A 12,266-nucleotide genomic window follows, 5' to 3' on the forward strand; every position below is an offset into this window, starting at 1 on the left:
CAATGTCATGGCCAGCAAATAGCCAAGATCTCAAACCTATTGAAAACCTGTGGTGGAAATTGAAAAAAATGCTCCACAGCAAGCCTCCGACCTGCAAGGATAATCTGGCAAATGCAATCAAAGAGAGTTGGCACCAAATTAATGAAGAATACTCAAGTCCATGCCTCAGAGACGGCAAGCTGTCAGAAAAGCCAGAGGTGGTGCTACTAAATACTAGCGGTGTGTTTTGATTGTTATTTCTTTGTTTGTTTCTCATGATTCCATATTTTTTCCTCAGAATGGAGTGATTCCATATATATTTCCTTGCACTTTCTCTATAAAAGAAACGTTTACTGACAACCACGTTTTTTATTCATTTCTTTGAGTGTTTCTAAACGCTAAAGAGTTGCACTTTTGAACTGATTCATTATTTTTTCAAACTTTTTATCAGAGTTTGTTCTACATGATAAAATGTCTGAGTGAGTGCTCGTCCGAGACTGGTGATTCCATACTTTTTGCTAGGGGTTGTAGTCCGATAATTACTGTATGTGATTGCTACAGAAAGAAATGACCTCAAATTAATCAAAATCAGTAAAAATACGATAGCTTGCCAAGGACAATCAACCGAGTAACTGTGGAATGCATTTTGTAGAGGATAATTGACCCTCCTTGCGCAAATTGTGCCAGTGCTTTTCAGACGTGAGTGCCAGTCACGTTATTATCTCACAGGTATCTGGGCTGTAAATATTATTTGTGTTTGGCAACCTTGTGGCTGAAGGGGTGGGACTTTGCGCACAGCTAGGGGTAGGTTGAGTAGTTAGCAATAATTTACGGGGATACAATTTTTTGTTCCTTGAAATTGAATCAGGACTCTAATTCTTTTGAGTAAAAAATACGAGAAGAAGAAGCAACAATAGGATCATCTGGACTGCAGTCCATGTCAGAAGGTGATGGTAATGCAGCAAAACTCGTTTGCCTGCAGCACAAAGGAAAAGAAAAAAGACGAATTTGAAGAAGCAGAACTACAAGTGACTAATCACGGCAGGGTATCATCAGGTATTGCGATCATCACTGAGTGTCAACTCCAAAACTGATGGTTTTGGAGATGACCCTTCGACCACCTGAGCCATGTTGAGCTGTTTGCTTGATTTGCGCATACACTAAAGTTGCAGGTGCCAGGTCCCTATAACCATGTCAAAGTGTCCTTCATCAAGATAGTGAAAACCTAATTTATGTTACTCAAACAATAAATATCTTAAGTTATTTGGTGTCTAAAATGTTTCATGCTTAGTTATTTAGATAACTCTATCTACCGGTAAATTAATTGTGGTGATTGGTTTCCTTGGACCTTTTGAGTTGAGCTAACTCGTCAGGTTTTAGAGAGTGAATACTGGAATCCCCTCACAGTCACTGGGGTATTTTAGAATGATATTCTTCAACAAATCACAATGTCTTTGGCTCAACAGATATAATCTCACTGTCCTACTACTAGAATAGACACTAGGCATGTGCCAGTATGAGATTCTGATGGTATAATAACCTTATGCCAAAATATCACGGTTTCACCGTATCACGGTAATTACAGCTCTAAAATGTTTTACCTATATAAGGTTTTTTTTTTTAAATATATTTTTTTCCTAATTAAAATAAATGCAGTCGTTTAGGTGAGCCTAAACCCACAGCCATAGCTCAACATTATTACCATCAGAACAAAAATAATTGACTAATTTTCCATTAGAAGCACTTGTATATGACGCGTATCATGTTTACATTATACACATAGACACACACTCTCTTTCTCAACACAGTTTTACCACTGTTAGACACACTACACATGCTAGCGTCAACTCTCGTAGCTGGTGGGAAAGGTTCATAACAGTGTTTACCAACCTTTAATTTTGTATAAATGCGAAATCATATTGGAGGTATTGCCTCCTCAAACATGTTATACATGTCGGTTGGCCCTCCTCTGAGCCGCGGCCGTCTGTAACTTTTCTGAAGCCGAAGTATGCCCATAACAGCAATTTCGTTTTATTCAATGGGGGAAAAAAGTTCAGGAGTTTCATCTTCTCCAGCCATCATGTAGCACAGCTGACTCACTGACACTGAGCAACAACCGGTGGCAGAGCGTTGAGCCTTGCAGCTGAGAGCGAGAGATTTCTCCCTGCATTTCTTCGACATGAAAAATAGCTAATACCGTTGGTACGGTATGACTGAAAATTTTTACAGTTTCAAAACCGTGATGTTTTCATACCACGGACTATCTTGAAACTGGTAATCAGCACACCCCTTGTAGACACCAACAGAAACATGATACTATATGCACCAAACTGTGTTCTGGTTCCATAGTTGTGTCTAAAGGGTTGAACGATACCCATACAAGTATTAGAAAGGGCCCGATACGGCTCTGAAATGCAGGCATCGGTATCAGGAGTTCTAAGAAATTATACCCCGATCCTGCACAAGATGTGCTCTTTAAGACTTTGTGTCCAACTGCCGGTTGTCTTTCGCTAATTACAAACACCGCAGAAGAAAACGAAGAGGAAAATAACAAAAGAAGAAGAAAATGAAAACGCGCACTAAAGGTAGGGGGAAAAAAATATCTAAAAGTCGAATTTTTTTTTTTTTTTTTTGTAAGATGGAAAAACTAAAGTCCTGTGGTGTTTTGAGCTTAGAATATTTTTTAATTCTCATTTAGCAGTCATATTTTGGATATCAGAGCCAATACTTTAAATTAGGGCTGTCCCGATGCAGATTTTTTTTTTTTTTTTTTTAACTTCTGATCTGATAGCTATATTTCAAGACCAGTAAAAATACAGGTAATCCCAGGGTTATGACCTACCCGACTTGATTTAGACTTTGATTTAGAGTGTAGTCCGCCAATTTGTCTCAAGTCGTTTTTTTTGTTTTGTTTTGTTTTTAGTCGCGTAACAGTGTCTCGTATGCCATTTTGTCGCCAGTCGTCCTGCTGTGCCCCAGTATTGTATTAGATCTAGTGACACCCCTGAGTGATATTGACATGAGCATTTATAGAGATGGAACATGTGTAATCTCCTACCAAAAGTGACTAGCACATGAGCTAAGCTAATGTATCAATGTGGTGTAGTGGCAATGACTGTGCACTCACAAAGTTTGCATTAGTTTTTTTCCTGTTTCCCAAAGGTTTTAAGCAGTATCTGACCAAACCATGATAGCAATTATTTTACATTCAAATTAGTATGCCAAAATTTAGTATTTAAAAAAACTATTTTGTATATTTACTAGTATCGGCACAGTATCAGCATCAGTAGATGCTACATAGCTAGGTATCTTGAGCTAAAAAAAAAAAAAGATATCGGTGCAACACTGAGCAAAATCTATACAAAGGTGTCCTAATTTGTTCAAATTCAGATCAGGGAAGAAGTGGACAACATGACTGCGGTGGACCTGTTCCAAGTATCAGGGGGAAAAAAACACTACACTGTAGCTAAGAACTTGCTGATCCAGGAGGTACAAGTAGTAATCAAGGAAGAATGAGTCAGCATGATGGTTGGAATGCTGCATCCTGGACAGGAAGCGAACAGGCGCGAGCACAATTTCACACGGGCCACGACTTGGCCATTGAATCAAGTTTTCTGTCTTTCTCCTAAATTATTGCTATTTTTATGATTAAAGATGATAATATCCGGGTCACTGTTAGTGTAGTGGCACATTCGCTTGACTTCTGTTCTGGCAGTACGGGATGTTTCGCATTCAGTGACGGGCGAATGGTTGTGCGTGTCTCTAAATGCCCTGCAACGGACTGGCGACCTGTTTAGACTCAATGCTAAAACCTTGCCCTCGTACCCCAAATTTGTTAGTGTTTGTTTCTCAGTCATTGTGACCTGATTCCCATTATAATCTAAATTCCACCATTGAATACACACTGGTTTTTCAGGATGTGAGACCCCAAAAAATAGTGCAAATGAAGCCTCACCTTCCTCTTCTTGCTCCGTCCCTCAGCCTGCAGGGTCCTAGTGCATTGTTCCACACACTGAGAGAAGCTTTGACTGCCATGGCCAGGAGTGTGGTCAACTTCAGCCAATTGCGCCAGGGAGAGGATGTAGTTGCACGCTATCCGTAATATAGCCAACTTGGATAGTTTCTGCCCATAGGAATAGCAAGGCACCTGCAAATAAATTATCACTTATACACCAAAGGTAAATGAATTTATTTGAAGTGAGGAAAATACAGTGAGGAGCAGAAGTATTTGCACCCTTTGTGATTTGCAAGTTCACACACTTAGAAAACAGGAAGAGGTCTGAAATTTTAAATCATAGATGCATTTCCACTCATAGAGATATAATCTTTAAAAATCCAGACATCACTTTGTATGATTTCTTAAATAATGTATTTGTAATTTACTGGGGTTCATAACTATTTGTCCCCCTGAGAATCAGCAATAATTATGACACTCAAAGAGTTTTCAGTCTACCTTTGAAAAAGTCCACCTTTACCCCATGACGAACCATTCAACCACCCACCACCCATTTGAGCTCACCATGGTCAGTTATAATCCAACTGCTACCATAGGCAAGACCAGAGAGCTTTCGAAAGACACTAGAGGAAAAAATTGTTGAGCTCCAAAAAGCTGGAAAAGGCTATGGGACAATTGGAAAGCAGCCTGGTGAAAATAAATCAACAGTTGCAGCAATTGCTAGAAAGTGGAAAAGGCTAAACAAGACTGACAATCTAACTCAGACTGGGGCTCCATGTAAAAGCTCTCCTCGTGGGGCATCACTTATGATGAAAAAAGTGAGAACTACACAGCAGGAGCTTGTCAATTACCTGAAGAGAGCTGGATGCACAGATTCAAAGCCTACTGTCAGGAGAACACTACTGTGCAATGGCTTAAAATCATGCAGTGCTCAGAAGATTCCCCTGTTGAAGCCAGTACATGTGAAGGCCTGTCTGACGTTTGCCATGGGACCATCTGAATGATGAAGAGGGGTCATGGGAGAAAGTCATGTGGTCAGATGAGACCAAAATAGAACTTTTTGGTGCAAACTTTACTCATCGTGTGTTGTGTGGATGAAAAGCAAGGATGAGTACAATCCCAAGAACACCATCCCCACTGTGAAGTGTGGAGGTGGAAACTTTATGCTTTGGGGCTGCTTTTTGGCAAAGGGGAAAGGACAACTGTACTGTTTAAAACAGAGGATGAATGGCGAAATGTATCGTCAGATTTTGAGCCTTCTTCGATCAGTCAGAGACTTGAAGAGGAGTCGTGGCTGGAACTTCCAACATGACAGTGATCCGAAGCACACAGCCAAGCTGACCAAGGAGTGGCTGCGTAAAAAGCATATTAAGGTTCTGGAGTGGCCTAGCCAGTCTCCAGACCTCGATCCAAGAGTTAATCTTTTGATAGAGTTTAAACTTCGTGTTTCTCAACAACAGCCCCGAAACCTGACAGATCTAGAGAAGATTTGTGTGGATGAATGGGCCAAAATCCCTTTTTTCATACTGTATGTGAAAACCTATGGGTTGCCGTTTGTAAAGCAGTACATGCTGAAAATTACGACAACATTTTCTCACATTTAGCGCCACACAGTGTTTAAAATGAGGTGTAAAAATCTTTAGAGTCACTTTTTTTTTTTTTGCACATTTAAAACATTATTAAAATAAAAGCTGGCACGCACAAAATACTCCAGTTGCTCTAACTTTTATTTTGTTACTTCCGGTCTCCAGTCACGTGAATTTGCGTATTAAGCTAAATATTTTGTTCCAACCGTTTCCAGATTTAACATTTAGGATATATACATTTATGATTAAAATTAAATATTTAGTTCTGGATTTAAACAGTCAGGTCTAAAACTTCTTATTAAAAACTAAATATTTAAGTTGCTAAATTGCGTTGTAAATGTGCAAAAAAAGTGACTCTAAAAATTTCAAACCATTTTAAACACTGTGTGGCGCTAAATGTGACAAAATGATGTCGTAATTTTTAGCATCTACTGCTTTACAAATGGTACCCCATATAAAACCTGGTTAAGAACTACAAAAAGTATCTGACCTCTGTAATTTGAAACAAAGGCTTCTGTACCAAATATTAGCACTGATTTTCTCCGGGGTACAATACTTATGGACCCCAGTAAATTACAAATACATTTTTGAAAAATCATACAATTTGAGTTCCGGATTATTTTTTTAGATTAGGTCTTTATATGTGGAAATGCATCTATGATTGAAATTTCAGACCTCTACTTGTTTTCTAAGTGGGTGAACTTGCAAAATCACAAGGAGTGCAAATACTTTTGCTCCTCACTGTAAGTCAAAAGTTGCAACCTGATGAATTATGATTCAAAATATAAACATCTAACCGAGCTACTATTTTAATCTAGTCCCACACAGGGCAGATATTCAATAACAGTCATTAAACCATCTAACACAGTAATTGATCTACACAAGACTACTTATTGGCTGTGACGTCACTTGACGTGTTGGTAAAATTATTCTTTTGTAATGCCCATGACAGCTGTTAGCTTCCGAAAGAACGATCTCACTGTTAGGGGTATGATCTGAACTTGGAGCATAAATACTGTAACTGTTTTTCCAAGCCAAATCCCAGACTCGTGCTGTCCTGACTGCCTTGTTTCATAAACGGATGAATCCTGATCAGATGAGAGGTGAAACATCCTCCAAGACGACCAGAAGAGTCCAGTTGCGATCGATTCAATGAAATAATCTGGATGAATGTGAATATTTACAGACATGTTGAAAAAAAATACTGTTGTAACTAGGGCTGCAGTTATCGATTATTTTAGTAGTCGATTAATCGATGAACTAGTTTGTCGAATAATCGAGTAATCGGATAAGTAACATGAAAAATTCATATACCTTAGCTGAGCCTCAAACAGTATAAAAAAAAACGATTAAATAAGGATCTATGTACAACAAAAGAAAAATTGGCAAACTTAAATTGCAAAAGTCCGCTAGCTTAAATGCTATAAAACGTTTTTTTTTTTTTTTTTTATAAAACTTTTTTTTTAACAATGCTCTTAACAAATGGTTCAGACACATACCCCCACAAAAAATACCCATAAACTAAATTAAGAATGCATTTAAAAAAACATTAGCGCAAACAAAAACTTAGCTTATGTTGGTTTTAACATGGAGCAGCTGGATTCAGCCATGTGAAATGAGGCAGACTAGAGGGCAGTGTATCCACTCAAATCAATAAAACTGATTGCAAACACTTTCAAAATAAATCATGACAACGCCACAATAATTAAACGAATCCTCGAAGCAGCAAAATTTAATTCGAATCTTTTTTTCCTAATCGAATACTCGAGTTAATCGATTAATCGTTGCAGCACTAGTTGTAACCCAATAAGCAGCTCTTTGATATCCTTAAGGATCATTCATTCATCATACAGGAGCCTCTTCCGTTTGACTATGGGCGCTAGAGTACACCCTGAACTGGAGTGGAACTTGGAGTGGTCTGTCAACCTACCATGGCTACCATTTTCCTGGAACTCTAGACTCACCGCTGTTTCAGTGATAGAGACTAGTGACCGTTCCGCGGATCAAATTCCGAGGGCAGAGCAAGCCAGAGCAAACAGACAGCGGAGTGGATCAATCAGCGACGGATGGACGTTGGTAAAGCGACAAAAAAACTCTAGTGCGAGGAAATAAACATACCAGGAGAGTGGAGAACGGAAAAATTTATTCAACATGGCTAGCGCGAGACAGACTGTTGGTTTTAGCGACTAGATGTGTTTTTGATCATTTAAAACTGAATTTACAGCGGACTGGAACGTATTGTCGGCTTTCCCGTTCGCCATCTGTGTTGTTGTGGAGACGACTTCCAATGCGCAAGACTGACATTAAGAACACGTCACGCAAATAAACGAATCTGATTGCACAGTTACTTTCGTTCGGGCTCGAGAGGCCAATGAGGACCTGGGTCCCAGACTGTTTTCCCGGAGTTTGGAAAATACAGGGAGAACAGTCTGACCATGCCAGGCAAGGCTACTATAGCTCTTGTGTCTAGCTAACTCAATTTATATAACTGATTCACCGTGTTTGATGCGAAAACTCAGCAGAGTCCAAACTTTCACTGCCATTGACGATCATCCACCTAAAGGTTCTTGGAACTGCAGATAGTTCCTACAGTGCAAAGGCAGCTAATGATATTTTTGTTAGAGCCTTGGGCATTGCAGCTCTGCTATTTCCTGCACCTAGTTGTGATTTTGACTGCTTATCAGAGATAGGGGACAAAAGTACTACACTCAAGAATGTAAGAAAGGAAGAGTTTTGTTTCCCGGTGAGAAAAAAAAAAAGTCTTATTTTGTGGATTCTGGGTATATACCGTACAATCATAGAATAGATAAAATTCTGTTCGTCGTAAATAAAGCTGTCAAAACGGCTGGTCACTAAAGAGTAAATAATCGATGTCATTGTTTATATTTTATGCAAAACTGCCGAAGTAGCCTCAAGCTCATTCCACTTCTGTACTTGATCCACATTCGCAATAGTAAGAATCTCAGTCGGCCACATGATCTAACCGTAAAAGATGCAGCTATACCGTATTGTAGCCTTGTTCCAGCCAATGCCCGTCACAACCTCACTCCTCATACATTCACTTGGAAGGCAACAGGCGTATTGGTCTAAAAGCATTATCCTCAACAGCACGATCTCCTTCCACTCCCATATCAACGACATCACCAGATCAACTTCGCAATATTTCTCACTTCTTCCCTTCTCTTATCCACCATACTGCTTCCACTCTTGTCAGTAGTCTAGTCACCTCCCAGCCCGATTACTGTTACTCACTGCTCTTCGGTCTCCCAAATAAGTCCTTCCAGAAACTGCATCTCCTCCAAAACTGAGCAGTATTACTCATCACTCAGACCCCCACCACTCACCACATCACCCCCATCCTCCGTCAACTTCACTGGCTCCCAGTCAAACAAAGGGGCCGTTTACATGGTGACTCTCCGAGAATACGAAAAATTTCAAATTTGCATCTGCATTTGCGTCCCCATTTGAACAATGTCGCAATTCCACATGAAAACGATGTAGTATTCATGCCAGGCCCTAGGGGGTAGTGCAGATTTACAGGGCGACAGAGAATGATGCACTTTGACCCCACCAACCTCCCTCAGCCCGGAAAAAAATATGCCCGCCCACTGGAAGCAATGTCATTTTTCTTTGGTTCAAAAAGCCACAAAAATTGAAACGTCAAACATATTTAATTTGAAAAATGAAAATATTATTAAAACAGTAAATTAAAGCTGACATTCCGCCATATTTGCTGTTTTTAATGTTTAGGAGCACCGCTGCGCACGCTCAATGTGACGTGTACGAGTGCTGACGTTAACGGCGCGGTCTCGCGCTGTAGGAGCCTTTGATATGCATGCCGAGGAAGCCCCCCTCAACCCCCCGCATTCGGATTATTCCACTTTGGAGGCAGGACTGAGAATTTTTCGTCTTCGCCTTCCGTCTTCTCCGACACCATATGTACACGAGGCGAGTCCGCTACTCAGTCATTGCGTCTTTGTGTCGCAGAGTCGCCATGTAAACTGCCCCAAAGACTCAACTACAAGATCCTTGTCATTACCTTTAAAGCACTCCATGGCCTGGCCCCCCCATACTTGTGCAATCTCCTCTGTCTTAACCGCCCCCCGTTCACTTCGCTCCTCCTCTATCCTGCACCTTTCGGTCCCCCATGTCCATCTCGCCACCCTCAGTTCCAGAGCTTTTAGTCACTGTGCCCCCCAGCTCTGGAACTCCCTACCACTCGATCTTCGCAATATATCTACCCTTTCACTTTTCAAATCCAGACTCAAAAAACATCTGTTTACTCTTTCTTACCCACCACGATCTTGATCTCGGTTCTATCTTGACCTCTTCATTTTTTATTTACCGGCACTTTTATCCTGCTTTTAATATAAGTCTACAATTGTTTTGTTAATGTTGTTGAGGTATTGTGTTCCTAACTTTCTCGTGAAGCGTCTTTGCGTGTCTTGAAAACCGCTGTCGAAATAAAATGTATTATTGTTATTTTTAAAAGTGATATGGAAAAACCGATGTCAAAATAATCTGATTATAAAATGCTTTTATCGGGTGATATTATCGGCTACTCGATAATATCGGACAACTCAAATTACGAAAAAAAGTTTTTTTAACTGTCAAGTTTACATATTTTTTAATGCCTTGAACATTTAGCTTAATGCATTGGAATGTTTTTTAAGACCTGAATTTTTACATAATCCATTTAATGACTTTTGATGCTTTTTAATGACCCGCATAAACCCTGTAGATTAGTTTATCCATGTAAAACAAAATACAGTGGTACCTCTACATATTACATACATTAATTCATTCAAGGACCTTGTTTGTAAGTCGAAATGGTCGTATGTCGGGCAGTATTTTCCCATAAGAATACATTATAATTCAATTAATTCGTTACACAGCCCAAAAAAAAAATCCTTAATAAATACTGCATTACTATTGCAAATAGCAATTACAAAAAGCAAAAATAATAAATTATGAATAAAAATCAGAATAACAATAATATAGGCAGAAAACACAAACAAGAGTGAAAAAGCAGTTTCTGCTCTTGCACCCCTCTTTAAAATAAACGGCTGTATTTTAAGCCAAAAGAACTGTTGTGTTTGATAGAACAATATGTCTATATGCTGTCGGGCTGCAGCTATCGAATATTTTAGTAATCGAGTAATCGACTGAAAATTCTATCGATTAATCGAGTAATCGGATAAAACAAATATATTTTTAGGTGAAGAGCAATTATAAATATACATGAGAAAACAAGACATTTCATCTAATCTTGAACCATTTTCAGTCAATCAATGTCTTTCTTTTCAATGTATATTGTTGAAAACAGCCAACAATTGCATCTCGGATGTAACTAAATAAAAAAAGACTAATTCACTGCTTTCACTCCAAAAACCTTTAGATCTTATTAAAAAAAAAAAAAATTGCATTTTTGCAGTGTTCTAAATAAATCTAAGATACAGGCTGTAGTGGAGCACATTAGGAACCAGTGCGACTTGGTGTTTTATCCAGCAATGACTACTGAGCTAAAATTGATAGTTAGCATTATTGAGTTTTTATTTTACACCCTCATCACTCCATAACGCTATGTTATGTTAAAGCCTGTATGTAAGACACGTTAGCCATGCATCGAAAGTGGTCATAATTAATAGAAACCTAACCCTCCGCAGGGCTAACGTTACTTCAGCTAGTGACAGTAACGTTAGTCTTATTTATTAGCGCTTAGCGCTCTTTATTAGCGCTTAGCACTCTACTGCTTTAAGATGGCGGCTGTTTACTAACGCTGCCCATACGCGACCGAGTCTGTCATTTCGCATCTAGTTCAACATACATGTGATCTCTATGAGACTCATCGGACGCTACCTGCTACCAATGTAGCATCGTGCGGGCTAGTATTTAGCAACGTCAGCGTCGTTTGTAGCGGCTGTCGACTGCAGTAAGTTGTTTTTTCTTTTTCTTTTTTTTTTTTTTTTTTTTTTTGCTTCTTCCTCTACGCACGTGACATTAGCGCGTTGTCCCGCATTAAAAGTAGTCCGAGCAAAACGTGATGCTTAGAGCTGTCAAAATAAACGATTACTCGCGTTGAATAAAATTACTCGGATCAGTTTTTAAACTCGAGTTACTCGGGTTGCTCGAGTATTCGTTTCAGCTCTAATATGCTGCCATAGCAGATTCATGGCGCACTAAGCCTCCGAACTATTTTTAATTTGTCCGTTTTACCCTGAAAAACCCCGTTTACAGATGTCGCGCAACCGCTTTTGTTTCAACATAGCCATGAAAAGAAGGTAATTATATTTATAATTAAAAATGTAATTTTTAGCTTAGAATCATTAATTTGTGTCTAATATTTAGTTAAAAAAAAAAAGACTTTAAAAAAATTATTCATTCGCATATTTTAAACTTTTAAACAAATTACATCACCATGAAAAATTTGGCGTCTGTCAAAAAGTCACGAATATCTACCTCATAACTATCGCTTAATTGTATTTTTTTTTTGTTACTGATGCATTTTCCCCCATATGTTAGACGATAATCGTTCCAAACAAAGAAAAATTGAAAAATAACATTTAAAAGGGTAACTATATGAAAAACAAAATCTCAATTACTCCTTGTTGTCTGCAATTTCTGCATCGTGACCCTTGTTATATCACCGTGTTTCACCCATAAAATAAAATAAGAAATCCGGCTGTGGCCATTCACAGGTGTGTATTGACACTCGGTGATACATGCTACATGGAGTTTTTGGATCG

The 12,266-nt window shown here is 39.0% G+C and overlaps 1 protein-coding gene across 1 annotated transcript in view; it reads right to left on the reverse strand.

Annotated features, from left to right (window-relative positions):
• The window catches only part of atoh8 (atonal bHLH transcription factor 8), a 31,971-nt gene that overhangs the window by 15,638 nt on the left and 4,067 nt on the right, over positions 1-12,266 (reverse strand). The window contains exon 3 of the mRNA XM_057850333.1: positions 3,935-4,126. Within this exon, the coding sequence (XP_057706316.1) occupies positions 3,935-4,126 (192 nt within the window). The remainder of the gene's footprint in view (positions 1-3,934; positions 4,127-12,266) is intronic.

Source organism: Corythoichthys intestinalis, chromosome 11, assembly GCF_030265065.1.
Source record: "Corythoichthys intestinalis isolate RoL2023-P3 chromosome 11, ASM3026506v1, whole genome shotgun sequence".
Taxonomy (NCBI): Eukaryota; Metazoa; Chordata; class Actinopteri; order Syngnathiformes; family Syngnathidae; genus Corythoichthys; species Corythoichthys intestinalis.